The sequence below is a fragment of the Oryctolagus cuniculus genome, chromosome 15 (genome assembly GCF_051225735.1).
Source record: "Oryctolagus cuniculus isolate XC-2025 breed Fujian yellow rabbit chromosome 15, ASM5122573v1, whole genome shotgun sequence".
In the NCBI taxonomy this organism is placed as follows: domain Eukaryota; kingdom Metazoa; phylum Chordata; class Mammalia; order Lagomorpha; family Leporidae; genus Oryctolagus; species Oryctolagus cuniculus.
This window is the reverse complement of record NC_142881.1, coordinates 50,929,796-50,955,911: the sequence shown is the minus strand read 5'-3', so window position 1 is coordinate 50,955,911 and position 26,116 is coordinate 50,929,796. Positions and strand designations below refer to the sequence as shown.

The following is a 26,116-nucleotide window of genomic DNA, read 5'->3' as shown; positions in this document are numbered from 1 at the left end:
ATATATGGTTTGCAAGTATATTCTCCCATTTCATGAGCTGCCTTTCATCCTATTGATTGACTTGCTGTGAAAAAACATTCTAGTTTGGTGTGATCCAAAATTGTCTGTTTCTGCTTTTGTTGCCTGTATTTCGCAATCATACCCAAGAAACTACTGCAAACGCTGATGTTATGAAGTTTCTCCCAGTGAGTTCTGTAATTTCAGGTTTCATGCTCATTTCTTTCACCCACTTTGAATTGATTTTTGTGTATAGTATAAGGTTCAGCTTTAGATTCATTTGTTTGCAAGTCAAGATCAGTTTTGCCAACACTGTTTATTGAGGAGACTGTCTTTTTCCCATTGTGTAGAATTGGCATCCTTGTCAAAGATCATGTAATTATATATGTGTGAGTTTATTTCTGAACTCTTTATTATGTTCCATTGGTCTCTACGTATGTCTTTATGCCAGTGTTATACTGTTTTGATTACTCTAGCTTTATAAAAGGTTATGAATCAGGAAAAAAAAAATCCGATGGCTTGGATTTGAACCCCACCTCCCCAGTTACCAGCGCTGCTTGCCTGAGCAAGTTACTTAGTATCTCTGTGATAGGCAGTCATGAGAGTTACACAAAATAATACTTGTTCAATAATACTATAAAATGATTAGCAAAGTACCTGGAATATAATAGATGATTTAGATGTATTTATTCACACAAATGAGTATATATTCTTACATATTTACGTTTTCCTGTTTTCCCTAAACACAGAGACTTGCAGAGAGAACGTGTACACACAATCACACAAAAGGAAGCATATGTGGCTGGCACCACAAAGGCCAATATGCTAATGATCATCTTTACTACCTGTGCTACCCTAACCAGCACCAGTGTCTGTTTCTGAAGATGGTCTGCACATACATGCATATGCACACATATGAGTACCTACATATGCATATGTGTGTATGTGTATATGTAGAAACACTGTTCCCTTACACGGTATGAGAGAACCCAGTCAAGTATTCAGCAGAACTGTACACCCACTGTACAACCACACGTGTTCTTCAAAGCCACATTACTTTCTCCTGGTTTTTCTTCTCCAAATGGTTCTTTCACAAGGGCAGGAAGCAGCCCTTGCAGAGACGAGGTCCTGACCCCCGAGCGTCCTTAACATTTACTTACTTTTGTGTCTAAGACAGACATGATCATTTCCTTGGCTTCTTTAACATCTTCCTTCTTTCCAGAAACCTTTATATGGGGATCTGTAAGGAATCAGAAACAGCAGTCTCATGTGAAGCTCCCAAACTCTGTTTTAAAATTGTTGTTACTCCTAAGTGTTCCATAAGAAAGTCAGTAACTTTCATTCTAGGCATGTATCAATCTAACAATAACAAAACATCCAGAATTTCCAAATTTGGAGAATACTCTAATTATTCATGTACTTTTGCCCCTGTGACACATGGCTAAATGATTTTTTTCCAAAATAAGTGTATAATTGCAAAAATAATTATATAGTATTTTTAAACAAGTGAGATGTCCATATTTCAATATAACAATTGAGATCTTGCTACATTCCAGGACCCATTCAATGGATTTAAAGGTATTAATTTATTTAAACCATGACACAGTTTTGCGAGGTTGTTTACAGAAAAATCTAAGCCACAACATGGTTTAGAATCTTGTCGTGGAAACTACTCAGTCTTGGGCCATATAAGTTAAAGCCTTTCAGCTATGAATTCATATTTTAAACTCTGTGATAACTAAGGAGACATCCTCACAGGTGTAGGTTTAAGAGAAAAAAATTTAATTTATATTTGGGAAAATTTGATATTTAATCAGAATTACTACTGAGTGACTCATCTAAGATGCTGTATCTATTGTACATCACTGCTACTGACCTTTGTGTAGGAAAGCACTCATTTAACAACTATTTTCTGCACATCTACTATGCACGAGTCCATGTTCCAGGAACTAGGGGTAATATCATATCAGTGAAGAAAAAAGGCTTCTGTCCATATATGGTTTATCATCTTGTTCAGTGAGACAAAAATGAGAACAAATTGCCTAATACATTAGAACACAAATGTATGAAAAAGCACAAAAGGACAGCAGGATGAATGGCTCAGGAATACCAGTTATGGGAAGGGGAGCGGGCAGTGGGATTTGTAGAAAATGAGATCTGCGTACAGGTGGAAAGGAGGTGAGATGGTAGATCTGGAGCCTAAGCCCCAGGGTTGCTGACCCAGCTCTCCAGGTCTCCTTTTACTCTGGTGACCTAGTGCTGTCTCTCCTTCTCAGTCAGCCTGACAGACCAAGATGCTCTGGGGTTAAATAGAAAGTTCTTTAACCATTAGTTTCAGTGGTAAAGATAGAGATAATCTATCAGGAGCTTCACCTCAGTGATAAATCTCCACCCTACTGAGTACCTACACGTCTCAGCTGAGGCCATGCTGTGCCCTCCGACACATCACAGCAGTGACATCAGGGCCAGCCAGGGTTTGCCAAACGCCTTTCACAACTAACAAGCAGCTCAGATCCAGTGCTTTCACTCTTCGAAGGCAGCAATTCTCTGGGACACGGAAGCCAAATAAGCAGGTAGAGGTTTTATCCCAACACCACCACCACACTCACATTTCTCCTCACAGCTGATCTCCTTATCCACCCCCTACTGCCCAAGGTGAAGTCAAAGCCACACGAAGGTGCAACTGGGCAATGAGGAAACAAAGAATGGAAGAACCCATTTTCCTAAAACTACCTTCTCTTCAGACCAGGATGGTGAAATTCCAGCTAACAACAGTGCACTCCCTCCCCTCCACACACACGCACGCACACACACACGCACAGTGCGGAGGGCTCCGGCCCCCGAGGAGACATCCCAGCAGCTGTGCTGGTCAAGTCAGCGCCCTCACCTCCAGCCCCTGTCTCCACCTAGACTGTCCCCCAGGGGCTGCTCGTGGCCTCTGGCAAGTCTCTCATCTTTTATTCCCTCTTCTGACACTCGCCCTGTCACAGGGACATTTGTGAAGATCAGAGGTTTGACGGTTGGGGGAAACTTTCTCCAGTGTTTGCGTACCAGGTGCTGTGAGGCAAGGGGTCTAAAAGCAAGGCACAGGGATGCTGGACTGCTGCAAGCTGGGAGCAGGTCCTGCGGTATCACATCCCTCAATCCCCACGCACGGGCACTGCCTTCTCCCCCTCTTACTCCGGCCAGCTTTTACCACTTCGGGAAACCTTACGATGGCCCCTGTAACTCCTCTAGACAACACTTACATAGAAAGCTGTCTGGATCCAAAACTTCACACTCAAATATCCACAACTGTGGTTTGAGTTCCTGTGGGGCTGACACTGCTGTTAATCTCTACTGAAAACACTCATGAGTATGCAGTGTTTCTCAGAACATGCCTGTGCATCACTCACTTGCTAAAACACACGCACCCTGATCAGGATGTCACTGGTTCCCTGATTCTTAAACCAAGGATGAGCAACAGTAGATTAAACCACTGAGACTTTAAATTTTAACCTCTTATGTTTTGGCCCAAGACACAAGACAGAAATGCTTCTACAGGATACAACTGCATTTTTCTCACCCACAAAAGAAGTTAACAGTAAGTACAGAATGGCTAACCTGAAACCTGACTCTCACAGGCTGGAAAATCACCTTAAAGGTCCTATCCACCTGTAGACAGACAGGGAGCCTCGGATGCAATTTAAGGAAGGCTCTGATTGCCATCATCTCTGCATGAACAGAACAATAAGCAAAAATAGAAAGCAAAGGCGCAAAAAAAAAAAAAAAAAAAACCACCTCATTTTAAAGTGAAATGGCACCATCTAGTGTTCAAAACTATAAAGTACCAATGCACACAAAGACACACCGAGGAAGCAAGGAGTAACATCAAACTCCACAGGGAGTGGACAACCGACAACGGACATGCAACATCAAACTGTCTCCAGGATGGGAATAAGTGCTTTTTTTTCTTTTTTAAAGTGCTCCCTTCAATAATTAATTTCAATAAAGATAGAAATGAATATGACAAAATTTGGATTTAGATTTTTTATTCTTTTCTTAAGAGATATACAGGATGTGAGATTTAATTCCAGGTTTAACCTAATTTACTCATTTGAGTTCATAAAATGCTGTTCGTTTTCAGTAACTGTTACAGTCTGTAGTTCAAGCTTGTCTATGTAACAGCACAGGGGCCACAGCTTTATTCAGACTCTTTTTTTTTTTTTTTTTTTTTTTTGGACAGGCAGAGTTAGACAGTGAGAGGAAAGGTCTTCCTTTTCCACTGGTTCACCCCCCAAATGGCCACTACAGCTGGCGTGCTGTGCCAATCCAAAGCCAGGAGCCAGGTGTCTCCTCCTGGTCTCCCATGCGGGTGTAGGGCCCGAGCACTTGGGCCATCCTCCACTGCACTCCCGGGCCACAGCAGAGAGCTGGACTGGAAGAGGGGCAACCGGGACAGAATCCGGCGCTCCAACAGGGACTAGAACCCGGGGTGCCGGCGCCGCAGGTGGAGGATTAGCCTAGTGAGCTGCAGCGCTGGCCCAGACTCATTCTTGAAATACAAAACACACACACACACATAATAAAAGCCAAAGTATGGACATACTACTAAATCTAAAAATGAAATAAAAAGGTCAGCAAGATAGTGTGTCAGTATATGGTAGAGAAACTGGAAATAAGTGTATAGCTTCCCCCATTCCCAAATTAATTATTTTGAAGTACTATTCTAATGTTGGCATAAAAATATGGAGACATTTATTTTAAAAGCTATGTTCATTGCTTTATAACAAACCCTCAAGATCCCTGAACACAGGGACCATGTATTACTTGACTTTATAACAGCCACAGTACCAGACCAGAGGCAGATATCCAGTAACCTACTGCTTGAACAGACTGAAAGCAGAGTATTTTATGAAATAGCCAAATTCAGAGGGAGGAGACAGAAGTCTAGATCCACATTTCATATCCAATGTGACCGTATTTCCTGCACTTCCCCAAACAGGTCTCACTTCAAAATAGATCTCAGTACTTGTCAGGTATCATCCAGGTTTTGGTTTTAGATTTCTGCCCTACCTGTCTGTTCATATGTCTCTCATGTCAGCCTATGGAAGGGAGGAAGACCAGCTGGTAGTCCAACCTTCACTAAGTGACATGAAGCTGCCACAGACATGCTTAAGAAATGGGTTTTATAAGTGTATACTGCAAAAGAGAATAGAAAATGTGCCTTTTTAAAAAAAAAAGCTGAACTTTTTTTATAAAATGGTTCTCATGACTTCCATATGGCAATTCGTAAGGACTTGATAAGGCAACAACTGTTTCCATCAGAACACCTGCTAAAAACCAATTTTCAATAAAAATAAATATTTAAAATATTTGGGACATTTTATGAACTTAGGGGAGGTTTACTTATGATTTTAAAGATTAGCTCTTGGTACCCTCGTTTCTAATCTGTTTTCCATTCTTGCAAATATTCCAATCCCTGGAAACAGCAGTGAGTATTTCATGGTCTTGTCTTCTCTCCTCAAGCTGAAACCTCCTTTCCACTTCATTCCTATCCCACAGAAAAACCTGTAGAAAATACTTCTATCAGACATTTGTGTTTATTATACTACAGAAAGAAATGTGCTATTGACACAAGATGAATTTAAGCCATCAGTCTTTCACCAGCAATCTGTTTGTAGCTACTTTCCTGTCTCCAATGATTGAAATACTGCTGAGCTAATGATTCAACAACAACAACAAAAATTCACAGTAATTCTTTCATTCTCAGGATATTCTTTTAGACAGAAAATACCTTGCATGAGCAACTCCCTTCTTTCCAGTCACAATACCCCCCAAAATATCATCACAGTGCACTTCTGTTCATGGGGGAAAGTTCTATATCACAGCCTGGGGTCTGCAAGGCTCACACATTTAATACATATAAACAGAACAGCCAAACCGCCCTACATCATATAGAAGCAATCGATGGGCAGAATTCATCTGCCCTGGCTGGGAGCTCTTTCCATGTTAGTCACCAGTTTGATTTGTGGCTAATGAACCTTAGCCTCTGTAACTGTCCAGACAAGAGGCAAATCAGCGGGGGCCTGTGGCCGTCAGGAGTGGTCAGTGAGGACCAGCAGGGTGGCAGCAGCTCCATCTTTCTCTGAAATTCTTTGAAACCAGCAGCCACCAAGTGGTTCCAAACTAGTAAAGGCCAAAATTTTTATCATGGTGTCCTCATCTGCAATGCTTGGAACCAAAAGTGTCTCATATTTCATTTTTAATATTTACATATACATAAAGAGATTGATTAGAAGTAGAGTCCAATGCTAAACACAGAGTTCACCTATCTTTCACATAAACCTTCTACACAGACTGAAGTACATTTTGTACCATATTTTTTTTTTTTTGGACAGGCAGAGTGGACAGTGAGAGAGAGAGAGAGAGAGAAAGGTCTTCCCCTTTCCGTTGGTTCACCCTCCAATGGCCGCTGTGGCCGGTGCACCGCGCTAATCCGAAGCCAGGAGCCAGGTGCTTCTCTTGGTCTCCCATGCGGGTGCAGGGCCCAAGGACCTGGACCATCCTCCACTGCACTCCCGGGCCACAGCAGAGAGCTGGACCGAAAGAGGGGCAACCGGGACAGAATCCGGCGCCCCAACAGGGACTAGAACCTGGTGTGCTGGCGCCGCAGGCGGAGGATTAGCCTAGTGAGCCGCGGCGCCAGCCTTGTACCATATTTTTAGTGCACTTACATTGTGACCATAATCTGACAGTTGAGGCCAGGAATAGAATTTTTTTTTAAAAATGAGTTTATTTGAGAGGTTGAGTTATAGACACAGAGAGGGAGAGAGAGAGAGAAAGGTCTTCCATTAGCTGGTTCACTCCCCAAATGGCCACAATGGCCAGACCTGAGCTGAGCCAAAGTGAGGAGCCAGGAGCTGCTTCCAGGTTTCCCATGTGGGTGCAGGGGCCCAAGGACTTGGGCCATCTTCTACTGCTTTCCCAGGCCATAGCAGAGAGCTGGATTGGAAGAGGAGTAGCCAGGACACAAACCATCGCCCATATGGGATGCCGGCGCCGCAGGCAGAGGCTTAGCCTACTACATCCTAGCGCCCGCCCAAGGAGTGGACTTTCCACTTTGCAGCATCATGCTGGTGCTCAGAAAGTTTCAGACTGTGGGGCATTTTGCACTTTCAGATTACGCATGCTCAAACTACAGAAGCAAGACGAGGCTCAGGATTGCCTTCCAAGTCTCAGATAAAGCCCCAGGCATCTCAAGGGTATTGGCTGACTTGGAATCACCTAGAGAAAAGCTAGGACAAGCCAGCATCTATTCAGTAGACGGCATTAACATTTGACGACTTCCATTCTGCAACAGACTACAGATTTCCTCATGATGTGGCAAAAATATGCCGACTCCACAGTGGACCTCAAGTTGCCCATCAACAAGCTGGCCACCTTCGAAAAGTCACTGAATCTCTGGAGTATTTTATTTTAATTAGGAAATTGATTAAGATCACTGTTAAACTTTCTCATGAATCTAACTTTGTTACAAAGCAAGTTCTGAAAAGCTAACCTGATAAGATTATTGTACAATTTCTCAGGTAACTCACAATTACTAGGTTCACCTATAATCTAACCCATAGCCAAGAACCTCAGGCTGTGGGTGGTAAACACAAGCGTGGGGGTGCAGGAAAGGTAGCCTCTAATCCCTGCGGAGGGATCCAGCGCTGGCTTCGGAGACGGTGGCTGGGACTTCACTTTTTGCACACTCTAGGAATGTTCAATTTTGTATCAGAGAGTGGATGCAGGGCAGCTTTCACTCCCCTGGCACTTCTTGTATAACGTGCTTTTAGACGTGAAACAAAGGCTCTGACAGCCACATGTGCAGACAGGATTCTCCTTCAAACCCTCTTCTGGCCAAGTCACGGCTCAGAACGAGACGCCATCACACCAGCTGGTGTTTTGATCACTTCTGCTGCAGGTCCGCAAGTCATTTTGGTGATCAGCAAATCTGAGTCCAACTTGTGGGCAGCCAGCCATTGCCCACATTCTTCCTGAGGAACAAGCCACTTCCCCCTTGGCTCCCAGAGAACAGACCTTGCTTTTTAAACAAAAAGTGTATACAGATCCAGTGACACACCAATGTCACATCTTCAAAAACGGAGATACACACTTTATCAAGACATGGAGACGACCTAAACTAACTGATGACACTGGGTCAGCAATGATTCTGAAAGAATGAAAGGACTACAAGAATTCAATGCTCTTGAAGCTTATTTTTGTAGCCAGTAATATAGATTCCAGATTCTTCCAAGGAATGCTCTTGTTCAACAAAAATTCCAATAAGCTGAGTTAGAATAAAAGGGCAAAGAGTTTATTTTGAAAGTGGGGTGGAAAAGCCCAAGTTCTATCGTACTGAAAGCAAAGTGTTGGTGATCAGGCGTAACAGACATGTCAGATGGTACAACTGGGATAAGACAGATAACCTAATCTGTAGGAAGCATTTCCCCACCAACCACAGTGCTTTACAACATGGCAAAAGATCACCCAATGGTCTTAAAATGGAACAAATTAATCTTACTGGTTACCTAAGACATAAGGGGAATAGACAGAGTACTGTGATAAAAGAAAAACATTTTAAAATAAAAAACCTAAGTTTCACGAGTCTACACACCATGAGACCACATAAAACTTCCTATCAACTTTCATTTGACAGGATGAAAACAACAAAGAACAGGATGGGACTTCACAAAGTTGACTAGAAATGGAATTAAAAGGCAAGTTTATTGTGGTGCAAAAGACTGAAATTTGTGTGTAATTCTTCCATACTGGGCATTTTGCAGGATCTTTCTGAAGATTTCTGGTATTCTTGACATGATAATAACATGAGTAAATCTAAATAAAGAAAGTAGCATGCAGACATGTTTCACATTGATTTTTTGGCAATCATTGGAGGTAAGGAGATCACTGTGCAAATGAACATTTCAGACTGAATGAATGGAGAGGAAGACAAAATCACAAACCAAAATGGAGCCCATGAACCCTTTATAAACTGGGTAGCCAAGAGCTACCCACCTAAGAAAACCCAACATTACAAGGCCAACACTGTGGCAAAGAAGAGTAAGCCTCTGCCTACAACACTGGCATCCCATGTGTGCTGGTTTGAGTCCCTACTGCTCCATTTAAGAACCAACTTCCTGCTAATGCTCCTGGGAAAGCAGTGGAAGATGACCCAAGTCCTTGGGCCCATATACCCATGTGGGAGACCTGGAAGAAGCTCCTGGCTTTGGCCTGTCCCAGTTCCAACTGTTGTGGCCATCTGGGGAGCAAACCTGCAGATGGAAGATCTCTCTTTCTTTCTCTCTCTCCCTCTCTTCTCTCTTCTTCCCTCCCTCCCCTTCTCTCTCTGTACCTCTGCCTTTCGAAAAAAAATTAACTACAAGATGAACGAGAGCTTCTGTTGATGGAATACCTTCCAACGGTCAGGAGTAACAGTGTTCAAAATACAATGATCCTAACCTAATTGTTCTCCAGTGACCCTTCAGTTTCAGAAGGAAATAAGGAATAAGGAAGGAAAGAGTAAATTCTGCACATGCTTTGTATCTATTAAGATTCCTATGTGATTTATCAAAGCGGTTTACTTAATCAGAAACAGTTATAGGGACTCAGCAAAAAAAACTAGAAATAATCTCAGAGGACAACGAAATGCAAACAAAGCATGCAGCACAGTGAAGGCATACCAGATGAAATAATCAAAAACAGATGTACTTGAGGAGTGTGAGAATCAGAAAAGGGTAAACCACCTTATCTCATAAACCACGTTATCTTATGCAGGGTCAACTCACTCCAAGCACAATCTCAGAGCTGCTATTCAGGTAGAAAGAGGGTACTTAAAAAAAAAATGCAGAGCACAAGAAAAATCTAGCTTCAGAGAGTGGATGGTGGAAAAAGAAAGTTAAAAACACAAAGCCTAACTCAATTAGTTTCTCGCTGTCTCTTGTCATCCAAGCTCTATGTTCCAGAGATAAGGAAGAGGGTGCCGGGAAGGAGGAGAAAGGGGAATTAAATTCCAGGAGGAAATCTGGCATCTTCAGAATGGTTTATATGCAACAATTCTACAGATAGTATTGGCAGTGCTAGGTTACTGAAAGGGAAGACATTCACATATGTGAGCTACAGATGAGCAGCCCTTGTAATGGTGAGAACAAAACCCAGCCCACACCACCTGCAAAAGCAATCACGCTCCCAGCATAAGGGCAGGGTATGGAAAAAGAGCTAAACTGAATACGGGCCCTCTGGAATGGCAGTGGAATCCAGGTCCTATACCCATGGTCCTTTTGATGGGAAGAGGGGAGTTGCAGTGGGGATGGAAGCACGTGCCGGGATACAGCATCCCCAGAAATTGTACTGAGATAACAAGTTATGCAAGAGCGTCTCAGGGCCAGAAGTGACTCATCGTCATCGCCTCTCCAAGGAATACTGATGCTCACAGCGTCCATGACAGGTCCCAGAGGTATTGCCTATGGTCTAAACCCAAAGCACTGTCATCTGTAGCCAAGGCAGACTTCCTTTTTACAACAGCTGGGACTATTCGTGAAAAATCTTAACACGCAGCTATTGGCTGCCATTACAGAATAAGACACCATGAGTTTAACGGTTCACACGCATTTGGCCAGGGAAGTCCTATAAATAAAGATGTGGCCACATTATACCACATCCTTGATCTCTGTATGACCTACTAAGAGAAGAAATTTAAAAACTAGAATTTGTCTTTGGAACAGTATCTGTAAGAAATGGCATACAAATGAAAAAAGTGCCTAATATGAATGGGCCTTAAAAAGATAATTTGGAAAATGCCTTTCCTCTTCTTCCAACTTTCCACAAACTGATAGCTGGTTTTTTTTTTTCCCCCACAAAGTCACACACACAAGCAATCATCAACAAGTGGGTGGAAAATACACATTGTGAAAAAAAGTACAAGGATTTCAAGACTTTTTGCTCCAAACCATACTCACTTTTTAATCCCAACATTTATTAACTTTAGGAAACAGACCCATGCTGACCATACCCAGATCTTAACTGTACATTATTTGTTTCTCTCATACCTTTTGATAATTATTCCCACTGAGAACCACGGATCTCAATTTCTGAGTCTTTCAACCAAAAGTAGTATTTCTGCTTAAGTAATGAAAAACTACAGACTCCAGTCTTTTATAACCAGCTTTTACTAAAAGCAACAAAACAGGGGCTTCTCAGCAAAAACTGCACAATGTATCACCAGGTGAAGGTAATCAATTAGGTGTGATTTTTCAAAGAAAACAGAATCTGAAATAAAACTTTTTGTTCTATATTGAGTTCCTATAAAAACAAAAACAAAATGCACTAAATTGTCCCATAGAAAAGCCGGGCAAAAGATTTGGATAAATAACTGAATAGAAAAAAATAGTAAATATATAAGTACAATTAAGTTCAAGTACGTTAAATAATTTTTGATTACTACAATTAGCAAAGGTTTTTAAAATGTTAAGGCCAACAAGGAAACAGTTAAACATGCCAACACATTCTTGGTAGAAATAAAAACTGGTATAAAATGTCTGGAGAGCAATTTAATGAAGAATCAGGATGTCAAAATTTAATATTAAGAATATACATATAAGGAAGAAAAGGAAACCAATTAAATTAATACTAATTGTAACAGAATCATATTATTCATTCATTATTTCAAGCAATTCTGCATTTCCCATTGTGAACTGTACATTCATAATGTGGAAAAAATGCACCTTAAAATCACTGTTACTAGTAAAGTCTGAGATGATCAATGTGTGAAAATTACATCCTTGTGCTTTCAAACAAAATGTATTTAAGACGGAATTTCTCATTTTCCAAGTACAACAGTTCAAGAATTCCCTTCAAAATTCAGGCCCCTAAATGTTAACGATGGCAACAAGGTTTTTTCAGCTAGACTTTCTTCTTTCTTGTCAACAAATCTCAAACAGGAGATTTTTTTTTTGTCATGTAGTTATGTAGTTCCTCAATTTATGTCTGTCATTTGTTACACCACTACTCTTAATATTTTACTAACATGACTTTGGCTCTGAATACAGAATTCCCCAGTAAAGACTGGAGCAAAAGTACACACTGATGGGGTTAACTGCCACTCAAAGACTTGGTGAGAAAAGAGTCCAAAAGGCGGGTGAAGGCCATATGTTTACGGCCACCCGTAACCACATGGAAATGCTTTCAAGCATTTATGGCCACACATCACTCCTTTGCTTCAGTAATGGTTTCCAAAATAAATGGAAGTGAGGGCAATTCTAGTAGCGGGAGTCTAAGACTGTAAAGAATGTTCCAGTTCTTTCCTTGTTTGTCTCCCAAGCAAGCCCATTTAGAGAAGCAGCATGTACATCTCATTCTCAGGAGGTCATTAAAAGACCCATTAATGTAAATAAATAACCGCTTCAAAGCACAGGGGCCTTACAGTGGCTTCACCAGGATGGCAACTAACAAGGTCTTTTATTTTTCTTCTCAGAAGTCCAAGCGTTTAAAATGCTACGCTCCATTTGCCATTGCCCGAGGCCCTTCTTCCTTTTCTTTTGGGGGGGGGGGGGGCACAGGCAGAGTGGACAGTGAGAGAGAGAGACAGAGAAAGAAAGGTCTTCCTTTTCCTTTGGTTCACCCTCCAATGGCTGCCGCGGCCAGCGCACTGCGCCGATCTGAAGCCAGGAGCCAGGTGCTTCTCTTGGTCTCCTCTGCGGGTGCAGGGACCCAAGCACCTGGGCCATCCTCCACTGCACTCCCTGGCCACAGCAGAGAGCTGGCCTGGAAGAGGGGCAACCAGGACAGAATCCGGCACCCCGACCAGGACTAGAACCCGGTGTGCTGGCACCGCAGGCGGAGGATTAGTCTAGTGAGCCGCAGCGACGGCCCCTTCTGTCTTTTGCTGGGCCCTGCTGCATCAGGCACAGAAGACTGCACCCCGACCTCTGGCCAGAGCCACAGGACTCCATGCCTCACAGATCCACCCAGCAGTCTCTGGCTGGGTCACCTTTCCTACCAGGTACCAACAACTCCCTGTCCTTCCCCTGCCCGGTCAGCACTTAGATGACCATGGCGTCCAGCCGCTGCCAGGTGGTAGGCCTCGTCCTCTATTAACATCCATCTAATCCTACTAACTAAGTGGTCTCTCTGTTAAGAGTTTCTTATTGAAACTGTTTGGAGTTAAAGCTGTTTTCTGCCAGATACAATGCCTCTTCTACCAATTGTTTCCCCTCTTGATCAGAAAGCGTACAGAAGTTCGGGTGGTGATGTGGGGAGCTCCACATTCCGTATGCGTGCTTGTCTACTTTCTCCACAGCAGCACTAACCGGTTGTTAGGGGTGGCCTCCTAGTCTTGCACAGGTCAAGAATAATATCCCTTAGGTCTCGGAACATACGGGTTTTTTGTGTGGTGTGTGTGTGTGTGTGTGTGTGTGTGTGAGTGTGTTTGGAGATTGATTTCTCTCACTATTCAAGACAAGTTCATGTCACAACTACAGCACAGAACTACTAATGATTGCAATTTACTGTATTTTCTCTTCCCCTCTCCACTCCTCCCTCTAAAGGCTATGCAGATGCATTTTAATCACACGATTATGTTTATTACTGGAAGTATCTTGGCACCTCAGATGTTCCTTGATGAATGAGCTGTAAAGTTTATAGGACCTGAGAGAAATATGTGTGGGTTCAGCAGTATTTTTGAATTCAATATTTTCTTGGCTCCCATACAATTTTTACCTCTAAAGACATTTTGTTCTTATGTTCCACTAAAAAAAAAATTGTTTAAAATATACATAAGTACTTCAGAAAGATTGTGGAAAATGACGTTTAAAAGACTGTATTATTGTATTATTTTGGGGTAAACAGTTTTTTGAAAGGTTTTCAAAAAGTTGATGAAAAATGTACTGTGGAAAAACTACACGTGGATTTTGAAAAATGTTTCGCAACAAAATACATTTATCTTTTAATTCCATTTTCTGCAAGCGTTCTGAAGTATCCTTGTACACTCACATCTTTTTTTACACCAACTTCACATCTACTGCAGGGAGATTTCTGTAATCATTAAGTCAGCCAGTTTCCAGGGAGGTCTGTCTCTGTGGAGCTTGTGACCTTGCCTATAACTAATTGCATTCAGAGGCTGTACGCATGCACACTGCTAAATTTTTCTGATGGGACTCAGATTCTCAAAACCATGAAGAAGGCTAAGTCTTGGTCAATGCAGTATGGAATTTCATAAAGACACTAAAATCATATCTTGAAATCCTTAAGAGAACGATTTTGAATTGGTATTTATCTTCCGTTTAGAAATTTTTAACAATTATATTTTAAAACATAATTCCAGCAACTGACAATGCCAAATTAACATGTTTGAAAGGCAGAGAGAAAAAGATCAGGAGAGATAAGGATCTTCCATCCTCTGCTTCCCTCACTTAAGTGCATCAACTCACAAAGCTGGGGTTGGGCCAGGCTGACGCCAGGAGCCTCAAACTCGTTCAGGGTCTTCCACATGACTAGCAGAGACTCGAGTACTTGGGCTATCATCTGCTGCCTCCCACTGCGTGTATAAGCAGGAAGCTGGACAGCAGCAGATCTGGGACGGGAAGCAGGCACCCTGATACGCACCGTGGGCATTCTAAGTGACACCTTAACCTCTGTGCCAAACACCTGCCCATCCCCGACAGCCCCGAATTTCATTCATCACCCCTTCCTTTCAGTATTATGAGACACAAAGGAGAAAACAGTAGCAAATAGAAAGAATGGAAAATTTGTGAGAGAAGTCATAACTGAATCAAGTTTTCTTTTTTTTAAAAAATTATAGACCATATTGACATGAAAAATCTTCCAACTTTACCCTTCTGCCACAAAAGCAGATTATTCTATGAAATCTTACTTCAGAACCTATGTTAACCCCTAGATTATATCAAACACATTCAGATCTCAAATGGAAGTTCAAGTTCTTCCTCTGCATCACTCACCAGGGTTCACCCAGGCCAGGTACACCCTACAAAGTGGAGTCACAATGAAGACGACACCACGTCTGAGCCATGAAGTGACCACAGACAAGAACCTCCCTCTCCTGACAGGACTTCACCCCTCTGCCATTTAAACTGCCACATTTTTGGTGACAGAAATGGCACCGTTTTATCAAAATGCAAGTTATATGTTAAACATTATTTCCTTAAACCATCTTTCTCTTCACTAACCTCAGTGACTCTCCAATTTCACGGAATTAAGGGTTTGAACTGTCTGCTGAATTCTTCAAAGCCTTATGATCAGGAACAGGCCCACTTATTCAGCTTTCTCTTATCACCCTTTACATAATTTGCGCTAGAACCAAACCTAAACACTCGCTATTGTACCAAAATGTTCTGTTGTTTCCTATCCACATGCTCTGTGCCTGCACATTTCAAATTTCAGTTCCATCTGTTCAATCCTCACTACCTCAAGACTGGTCCTGGGGCCGGCGCCATGGCTCACTTGGTTAATCCTCTGCCTGCAGCGCCGGCATCCCATAAAGGCACTGGGTTCTAGTCCCGGTTGCTCCTCTTCAAGTCCAGCTCTCTGCTGTGGCCCGGAGGGCAGTGGAGGATGGCCCAAGTGCTTGGGCCCCTGCACCAGCATGGGAGACTAGGAAGAAGCACTTGGCTCCTGGGTTCAGATCGGTGCAGCCATTTGGAGAGTGAACCAACAGAAGGAAGACCTTTCTCTCTGTCTCTCTATCTATATCTCTGTCTGTCAAATAAATTAAAAGACTGGTCCTAACACCATGTTTTAGTCAAGCTCCTAAAGTGAAAAGTAAGGTCTACCTCTGTGCTGGCTTTTTGTGACACTGCTCAGTCATCTAATAAGCCCGATCACAAGCTAACCTAGAATATACATACCTACTATGTCTCCTTAAGTCTGTAGGTCCCTCGGCCTGATGGGAGACACTGTGCTCAGTCTGTATTAATCCCCACCACCAAATATACCCTTACTGAATCTTGGATTACAAGTACGAAATTAATATCTACTTTTCACTTGAGTGCCTGATTACCTGCTTCCCCGTCATTTCCGTGCATGTATCCCCTCTTCCACACTACGAAGCCCAGGGACCCTTCCAACATCCAGAGCCCTTCAGACTTCAACACAACCATCACCAAGACTCTCAATCATTTTGTCTTTGTGCTACCACCTCACTTCTCTCGGTTCTACCATGAACCAAAGTTAGGCAACTTCAAATTTTATTTTCTTATTTTTTTAACGTTTATTTATTTATTTAAAAGGCAGAATTACAAAGAGATCAGCAGACGGAGAGAGAGAGATCTTCAATCTGCTGGTTCACGCCCTAAATGAGTGTAATGGTTAGGGCTGGGCCAGGCCAAAGTGAAAAGCATGGAGCTTTTTCCAGGTCTCCACGTGGGTGCAGGGGCCCCAGCACTTGGTCATCGTCCAGTGCTTTAGCAGGCACATTAGCAGGGAGCTAGACTGGAAGTGCAGGCAACCGGGACCTGAACCAGTGCCCATATAGGATGTGGCTTACGCCATAACGCCAGTCCCAACTTCCAACGTTAAACCCTTACTCTCTGGCATACACGACAACACTACAGATTACAGTAAGAATCACATATAAAGACAGTTGTGAGGAGTTAACAAAAGCAAAACAGAAGGGTTTATCACAGCGTCTGCTATGGTATAAGCACCTCATATGAGTTAGTCATTATTACTGAATGAAGAATTACTACACAGTAATCATCCTAGCTGTTCTCTGGACATATTTTTACTTCTCTTGTTTCTTTCAGGGATGTTTTATGACTTAGGGGGTCCCAAAAAGTCTACATAATCTCCCAGTACCTCTTTCAAATATGCTCACAATGGCATTCAGAGCAGCACTGCAGACAGATCCATGCTGGTAGGGAGTGACACTGAACAACCAAACTCGAGGCCTTCTCATACCAAGCTGATATGAAGCCCTGTGTTTCCTCTCTTTGGATGGCCCCATGCAGTACAAACGTCTCTTCTTTTTTACGGTGATTCTAGTATAAATTATATTACAATGCTTCATCCTATGTTTATTATGCTAGTGTTTGCATTTTTGCTTTCTTTTTAAATGGAAAACTCCTAGTGGATTATTAATATCATCCTCATAAAAAGAGATATGATAAATGAGAATCCAAACATATGACTCATTCCTAGACTTTTAGATAAATTTTCATATACTGCTTGACATTTGATCTGTTTATTTTTCCTCATTTTTAAGGAGTATTAAGAATGTACAACGTATCAGTGTGGTAACTCCTTACTGGAGATAGTTTCACTATGCAGTTCACTAGAGGGTAATACTTGAACAGAGAAAGACAAAAATAACAAATGGGATAAATTCACTTTGTCACACCTCACTGTTCTCCCAAAAGGGGAGAAGGGACAATTTTTAAATGGAATTATCAGAATATTATGGCTGCATAAAAATTCTAAAACATTAAAAATGAAGTAGAAAGTTAACATAAATTTGTAACATTTATGTAAAACTTTTTTTTCCAGAAGACCCTTTCAATAATATTTGTGTTAGAAAATATAGCAAAGAGGTTCTAAGCAAAACTTCCAAAAATACTAGAAGAAACTACAGTTGGTAAAGTTTATATACATTATATCCACTGTCTTAGGGCAGTGAGGCAGGGTTTGTGTTTTCAGACTCTTCTCTTTTGCTGTTTTCAAAATTCTTTTTGTCTTTGATTTTTGGCAGTATAATTATAATGCATCTTGGTGAAGTCCTCCTTAGATTGAACTTGTCTCAGGACCTCTGAGCCTCATGTACCAAGATGTCTATATTTCTCCCAAGATATGAGAAGTTTTCAACCAGAATTTTAAAAAATAATAATAATCACTATCCTTCACTCACAATATCATTTCCCCTCTTTGTAAGACTGCCATAGTGCAAATATTATTTCCCTTGATGGTTTCTCACAAATGCCGTGTGCTTTCTTTCTTCTCTGACTGGATAATTTCAAATCAAGTGTTTTGAGTTCACATATTTGTTCATTTAGTGGATCAAATCTGCGGTTGAAGCTTTTTATAGCATTTTTCATTTTATTTCTTCAACTCCCAAATTTGGTTTATTTTTAATTTCACTATGTCAGAACTGTTTTGTTGGTAGATTTTCTTGATTACACTCAGTTATTCATCTGTGTTCTCTTGTAGCTCACTGAAGCTCCTTAAGCAACTATTTTTTTTTTTAAATTCTTTGTCAGGTAATTTGTAAGTACCTATTCCTTTGGTGTCAGTTACTAAAGAATTAATGTTAACTTGCTAATGGCATGTTTCCTTATTTATCTGTGTTCCTTTGAGTATTGTTTGGCTTTGCTAACATTTAAAGAACCAGTCATCTCCTACAGTCTTTAATGAATGGTTTCAAGCAATGAACATGTTTACCAGTTAGCCAAGCTAGGGATTCTGAAGCCTTTTCAAAATGCTTCCATGGATGTACCCACTACATCCCCCTTCCTCCTTCTTGAGAGGTAATTCCTAGGATAAGGTAATATACCTTCACCCAGAAAGCCTGGGTATGTGCTGATAGCCTCCCATTTGTTTCCCTAGGGTGGCAGCCCAAACTGCTCAAGTACTGTGTACCTTCTGCCTCTTCAAGTCAAGCAAAGTGACTGCACGTGCTGATGAGCTGTCTATAAAAGCTCACACTCACTGCCTGAGCAGTACGCATAAGGCAATCAGTCCCAGGAGGAGAGAGGACATATGGCATAGGGATACATGACAGTAAGTTAGGGGTGCATGGGTAAGGTGTCTACTGGCTCCAGAGCAAGCGTCCTGATGGAGTATGGAAAGTCGTCAGTTTATGGGGCCTTCTGTTGAATTTTGAGCCTTGGTTTCTTTTTTGACTTTCCCACTGTCTGCCCTACTCCCAGCCTCTCAGTCATGCAGATTCCCTCAGTATTCTGAGTGGGACAAGAAAGATGTGGACCTCTCGAGCAGCATTCTGGGGAAGACGGATACTCACCCACCACATGCTCACTTTCTCTACGGGAGAAACTGCACCAACCAAGGGGGTCTCTCTTGGCACTGACCTGTGCTGCTTTATGGTAGCACATTTATCAGCTAGCTACTAGCTACTTAGCTAGCTAGCTATTTATTTCGCTATAGTAGTGGGCTGGAACTTCACTGGATTCCCAGAATCCCACTAAAGTATTCTCATCAAAGGGAGGCTGTCAAAATTGGTGTTTCTGCAGGGAGGTGGCTGGGGAAAATGTCTGTTCTGTAATCTTCCTGACACCACTCCCAACAAGCTTTAATTGCTACAAAGATATCTTATAAGCTTCTTAGTTGATTGAGGAGACAATCCAAACTTTGTTGAGATTTATATCACTAAACACAAATGTGTAAGATAAGGAACGGAAACATTTTCCTACATCCACCCTCAATTACACTCCCCATCCCCATTTCTAGTGAAACAACAAAATAAAAATAAATACTCATAGGGTCATTTTTACATTAATAATTAATATATTACAACAAGTTTCAGCTTGCCAGTCACTGTCCCTACTATTCTCCTTTGATCCCCACCCCACGGCACTGTATCCAAGACTAGATTTGGCCTTAATCTGGTTCACAGATTGGCTTTTCTTGGGAAATAATTCAGCATAAACCACCTCCACAGCTAAAAGACACTAAGCAGCAATATAATTGAAGAGCAAGACCACAGTCCTGCCAGAAACTATCAAGACAGTCCAAACGGCAGGAGACAGCTTCAGGGGGTGACTAAGAAGAGACCTGAGCCAAAAAGGAATATTTCTGTGCTGATTCCAATAACACAATGCATATTATAATGTGATTGTGGACTGGAAAGATTTCATATGCCCTTGTGGACTAAACTTTATTGAATGCCTGGAAGAGGGAGGTTATTTCGATTATTTGGATTCATGGGCAGCTTTTGACCGTCCTACCCCTCCCTTCAACACCTGCTTTTGTTGATTAAAATTTAATAGAACTTTTCTCTTTTAACGGAGTGAATTCAGAAGGAGAAATGGAGTTGGCACCAGTTTTTCTGACATGACAGTTAGGAAGTGTAGAACATGACAAGTATCCTTTTAGATAGGAGAAAAAAGTAGTTTTGCTCTTTGACCTCTCTCAGGATGAAAAACCTTTAGCAGGTAAAACGTTACACTACCTCATTTATGATCCGGCTTATCCAGAATTACAGTTTAGATATGCTTATAAATACTAGGAATTGATGGGATTCTCATGCCCTTCATAGGGTGCATGTTTCAGGATTCACACTAGAGTTTATTATTTGCAACCTCATTAATGCCAACTTCACTAATTCACAATATGAATGTTTTTAGCTAGGTAGGGGTTCATTCGTACTTTGGATGTGAGAACTAAATGAGCACAAATAAAAACAATTGGGCAAGAGAAAGCCTGTTCAAACACTGTCACGTACAGTGGAAGCCCAACCTGCACACATTTAAACCACACAATACCTCCAAAATAACAGCAACTAACCATCAAACTGCTCTCCCCGAGAAAGATCCTGTGGGGAAGCGAGACACACAGCAGACTCATAGAAAGGCAAATGCCTGAAACAGCACTCCGGCCTCAGAATCAACCCTTGAGGAATTCGGATCTGGCTAAAAGGCCCATGAGAGTCTCACAGGCATGGAAAGGCAAGACACTGTGGCAAAAACGACCTGAATGAAAGATCTCTGTGAGTGATATCCCAGCAGAAAGAACGGGCCATCAAAGAAGGAGATACCTTTCTCTGAAGGGAGGAAGGAACCTCCACTGTGATACGGCCTTGACTAAACAAGTTCAGAGTTGGTGAACTCAAGAGGCTTCTATAGACTCAACAGCTCATGGCAAGAGCCTCAGGTGATTACAGACATCATAAACAAGAGTGTTAATTATTAAATCAACAACAGGAGTCACTGTGCACCTGCTCCCCATGTAGGATCTCTGTCCTTAATGTGTTGTACTATGAGAGTTAACGATAACACTACTAGTGGAACAGTGCTCCATATCTTGTGCAGTTGTGTGGGTGCAGTCTGTTGAAATCTTGGCTTAGTATGTACTAAGTTGATTTTCTATATATAAAGATAATTGAAAATGAATCCTGATGAAGAGTGCGATGGGAGAGGGAGTGGGAGATGGGATGGCTGCGGGTGGGAGAGAGGTTATGGGGGAAAAAGCCACAACAATGCAAAAGTTGTACTTTGTAAATTTACATTCATTAAATACAAAAAAACTGCTCTCCCCAGGAAGAGATCATAATTCAGTTATTTAAGCCAAAGCGAAAGAAAAAAAAAAAAAAAACTCCTCTGGACGCAATTTTCTTCTAATTGACACAGATAACACCTTAAGTATTTCAGATTAGTAACATAACGAAATTTTTTTTTTTTTCATATAACTTGTTGGTCATTCTCAGAAAAGATGATGAGCTCGCTTGAGTTTATTATTTCAATTTAAGCTCTTCAGGGTCCCTGAATTTCAGCCTACTGATTTTGTGTTTTTATCCATATCAGGCAAGGATTAAGAAAAATTAAAGGCCTAAAATTTAAAACCCTCACTTTTCTTATTCTCGAAGAAGAAAATAGGACATGACCATTCTGAAAAAGACTGAAATCAATCCTAAAGCCTTGTGTTTCTCCTCCCTGCCTCTAAAGTGGGTTTTATGCTTGCTCGGATCTTTCTGCCTTCTGCTGTACCAGCATACGGGTACTGATCACCTTGTTTTCTATATTATTTTATCACCTTCCACGTTTATATCTTTGTTTTTATCAGAGGTGAATTTCAGGTTCTGTCTCCATCATGGATTTTTCTGTGAATACGGTATCTGGAACAAGGTACAGTCTTCCAAGTACGGACTTTTCTCCATAGTCATATAAATCAGATTTTTCCCCCACTTCTCTGGCTCAGTCTAAGTCCTCTGCATATGAGCTGAATTATAAATCCCTGAAGGAACTATATTTTTGGCAATTCACTGTTAATTCTAGCTTCTTCTTCATCGTTTGTCTTATGAGGCATCCAAAAGCCTAATGTAGGAAACTGGATATTATAGAAGTAATATAGTCTATAGTAATATAGTAATATAGCTATGAGTCCTGGTACACTGAGGCGAACTCAGTTTCATTACTTATAAAAGGGTTTTGGTCATGATCCCTATTTCCTAATAAGTGCTTAGTAAACACTGGTATGATCTATGGCACTGGTACCTCTGAGGTCTCCAACCAGCACTGCACTCACAGTAAATCCATGATTCTCAAGTCTTCACCTGGTATCCCCTCTCAGTCTCTTTCCCTGTCTTCTCTGCCTCGGCCAGAGAAGCGTCTGCTTGGGCGCTCTGCTTTCTTCCGTGCCTTTTTCCTGCGGCAACTAGTCTTACTGCTCGCCCAACAGCCCAGGACTTCCCAGTTCCAGTTTCCCAGTACTGGTCCCGCCTGTGAACTTTCTCAGCCATAACTGCAGCCTCTACTCAACTTCTCACTGTCTTCATGCTCTCTGATTTCAACACGGGACATCCAAAATGCTTTACTGTCTTCTTCTTTTGGGGGAAAATGGGAGTCTCCATAGTTTCTGAAGGAAGATGCTCGTATAAAAAGTAACCCAAAAGTTAACAATCACCAGCAGACGATCTTTAATTTTATTGTGAAAACTCGTCCTATTTTATTATAAAAATTGGTCTGTGTGCCCAGCCCGACTCTTCTGGCATCTCTCCTGTGTGTAATTCATCTTCTGCAGTGCTAGACAGGGTGACACAGCCCATTATCAGGCATCACCAGGCTGGTTTTTTTTTTCTTTAGAGTAATTCTAAAATTTATCAGGTCTACTTTTATCTCAATTTAATTCCTTCCTGCATCTAAACTATAGTCAATTGTCATTTGGGATGTTGTCTTAGGAAAGATTAGAATTATACTCAGATAGTTATTAGATGACCTGTGAAGAATGGAGAACCCACCTATGGCTACAGCGACTTGATGTCTCAAAAGGGACAGAGGAAAAGGAGTGAGCAAAGGAAGAACAGGAGTATAAAATGTATGTCAAACAATTTTCCCCAAAGTCTCTGTTATCTTAAAAGTAACTACCATGTGCTTTCAGTTTATTCATTATTGGAAGACTATTATTTTTCACCCTGGTAGAAATGGTTAGAATTATGCGTGTTTTGGAGGATTCGACAGAATGGCATCTGAGCATTAGAAAATCATGTTAGCAATCAGAAACTTTATTTTCTCTGCACACAAAAGTGAAAAAAAATCAGAGGGCTTTGAAATGTCAAACACAAGAGAACTAGAACAGGCTCCCCTTTGCATTTAGAACCTGTACAATTCAGACAGACAGACTTTCCATTCCATTCACGCTGACCAATGGGAGACGATTCGCTCTGGCAACAACGAATGCCCTGACAAGCTCTGCAGGAAGAAGCTGCTGAAGTGCTGGCTGAGGAAGGCTGATCTGGAGAGAGACTACTTTTTTTTTTCTTTTGAGAAACAGAGAGAGAGAGAGAGAGAGAGAGTTTGTTCTCATATACCAACTCACTCTCCAAATGTGGGCAACAGTCCTGGGCTGATCCTGGGGTCGAAGTTGGGAGGCAGGAACCCAATCCAGGTGCCCCACATGGGCAGCAGGAGCCCAGTCATTTGAGTCCTCCTGGCTGCTTCCCAGAGTACATATTAGCAGGAAGCTGGAGTTAGGAGTCACAGACAGGAACTGAACACTGGCCCCAAACATCTTAACTACTAAGCCAAATGCCTGGCTTTACGTTTTTTTGTTTTGTTTTTTTGTTTTTTTTTTTTTATTTTTATTTTTTTTTTGACAGGCAGAGTGGACAGTGAGAGAGAGAGACAGAGAGAAAGGTCTTCCTTTGCCGTTGGTTCACCCTCCAATGGCCGCCGCGGCCGGCGCGCTGCGGCCGGCGCACCGTGCTGATCCGATGGCAGGAGCCAGGAGCCAGGTGCTTTTCCTGGTCTCCCATAGGATGCAGGGCCCAAGCACCTGGGCCATCCTCCACTGCACTCCCGGGCCACAGCAGAGGGCTGGCCTGGAAGAGGGGCAACCGGGACAGAATCCGGCGCCCCGACCGGGACTAGAACCCGGTGTGCCGGCGCCGCTAGGCGGAGGATTAGCCTAGTGAGCCGCAGCGCCGGCTTGTTTTTAAATTTCCAAATTATGCCTACAAGCTCAGCCAATGCCTATTAACTTCTGTCTCATAATAGAAACTTAGTCAATTATCTGCTAAGGAAAACCTTTAAAAATGTTGTACAGAAGCTAAATGTCACTTACGCCACTAACTCTGAAACCATCACAATAACCAATCAGCAGATTAGCTACGATCTGCACCCTGACTGACCACAGACTCCTGAGCTTGCGAAAGATTTATGCCAGCCACTTTATAACCTATTCTTCTTCCTTTACCATACAGTGTGGAAACAAAAGCAAACATAAAGCTGACTGCATTTTTGGCCTGATTCGACTATACTGTATATCATGTACAACCTTATGGATCTTGATTTTGGCACTTCTACTGTATACTTTAGATATGTTTTCCTACATTCAGCAGTTGTGACCACTAATCAACCCATATTTCACAGACATTCCCATCAAGCTTGGCTGCAAGTCAGTTTTCGACATCTGACCATATTTCTTCATTTTGGTGGCACATTTTGCATTCCTATTTTTTTCTCTTCCAACTTCCAATTTCTGTCCTTCTATGTACATTCTTCTGTTTTCATTTACTTGGTCTTGAATTTTACCCTGGATACAAATTTCTATTAGAGCAAGGGGGAAATGGCCCATGTCAGTCTGGGTGTGGAGTACTGGGATACTTTAAAAAGTATGTAGAAAACAAAATTTCAAAAATAAGTTTAAGGGTGGGTGTTTGGCCTTGTGGTTAATACACCAATTAAGACACCTGTATGCCATCTTGTAGTACATGAGTCCCAGTCCTGTCACTAGTCCCAATTACAGCTTCCTGATAATGGAGTAGTGATGACACATGTGGTTGGGTCCTTGCCATCACATGGGAAACCTGGATTGAGTTCCTTCAGCATGGTTCAAGCCAAGGTGTGTCTGTCTATCTCAAATAAATGTTTAGAAAAAAACTTTATTAATGATTTTAAAAGAACTTAAATCCACAGTTTTCTCATAATATGCATTTTCCATGAACCTTTTAAAGACCGCTCATTTGCATGGATTTCAAAAAATCTGCATTAAGTAAACATCTTTTATTTTCCAAGAACATCTTGATGTATCCTTTTATGTGCATATTTCTCTAAGGTTAATCAACAACAAAGTCATGTAAAGAAACTAGCATCAAAAGTAAAGCCACACCAAGCTCAAAACACACAGCTAAAAAGGAGTTTGACTTCACATTACATCTTAGACTCACACCTATAAAACAAAGCTAATTTCTACAATTTGACCCATCTTTCTCTGATTTTAGTTCCTAGTTCTTTCCTGATGGGAATAGTTCATAAGCTTTTTATTCTAGAAAAATCATTATGGAATGGTTGCTTTTGTCTGCAACTGATAAGGACTATAAAACTCCTCAGTTCTTGAAATGCATTCATAGAAAGGATTTATCATGGATTTTTTCTAGACCTAATGCAGATGACTACCAAAAATCAAAGATTTCCAAGCCAATGCATGCCTTGTAGTCTAGAGAGTTAATTACTCAATCACACTCCTGAATATATTTTTAGTTGTTAAACAGGCTCAAAAGAATCAGTGGCCTGAATCATCCATTTATTAGTTATCATTCCTTAACAATCCTTAACGGACACAACTCCTTTTCCTTTGTATTAAAGCATCTCTGAACAGGGAAACTGATTTAGGCCCAATGGAACTTAAAAAAAAATGAACCAGTGAAAGACTTTAAGATTTATTTTATTTATTTGAAAGACAGAGCTGCAGAGAGAGGTAGAGACAGAGAGAGAGGTCTTCCATTAGCTGGTTCACTCATTCCTAGAGCCAGGAGCTTCTTCCGGGTCTCCCACATGGGTGCAGGGGCCCAAGGACTTGGACCATCTTCTACTGCTTTCCCAGGCCATAGCAGAGAGCTGGATCCAAAGAGGAGCAGCTGGGCTAGAACCTGCGCTCATATAGGCTGCCGGCATTTCAGGCCAGGGCTTTAACCCACTGC

At 41.6% G+C, this 26,116-nt stretch overlaps 1 protein-coding gene and 1 long non-coding RNA gene across 15 annotated transcripts in view; both read right to left on the bottom strand.

Annotated features, from left to right (window-relative positions):
* Positions 1 to 26,116, bottom strand: part of LOC149121989 (uncharacterized) — a 473,114-nt gene that overhangs the window by 63,939 nt on the left and 383,059 nt on the right. The gene's annotated exons all lie outside the window — the stretch shown is intronic.
* Positions 1 to 26,116, bottom strand: part of BICC1 (BicC family RNA binding protein 1) — a 336,500-nt gene that overhangs the window by 45,196 nt on the left and 265,188 nt on the right. For all 14 annotated transcript variants that reach the window (XM_051823885.3, XM_070057685.2, XM_089314866.1 and 11 more), the window contains one exon: positions 1,158 to 1,237. In XM_051823885.3, coding sequence (XP_051679845.2) covers positions 1,158 to 1,237 — 80 coding nt within the window. The remainder of the gene's footprint in view (positions 1 to 1,157; positions 1,238 to 26,116) is intronic.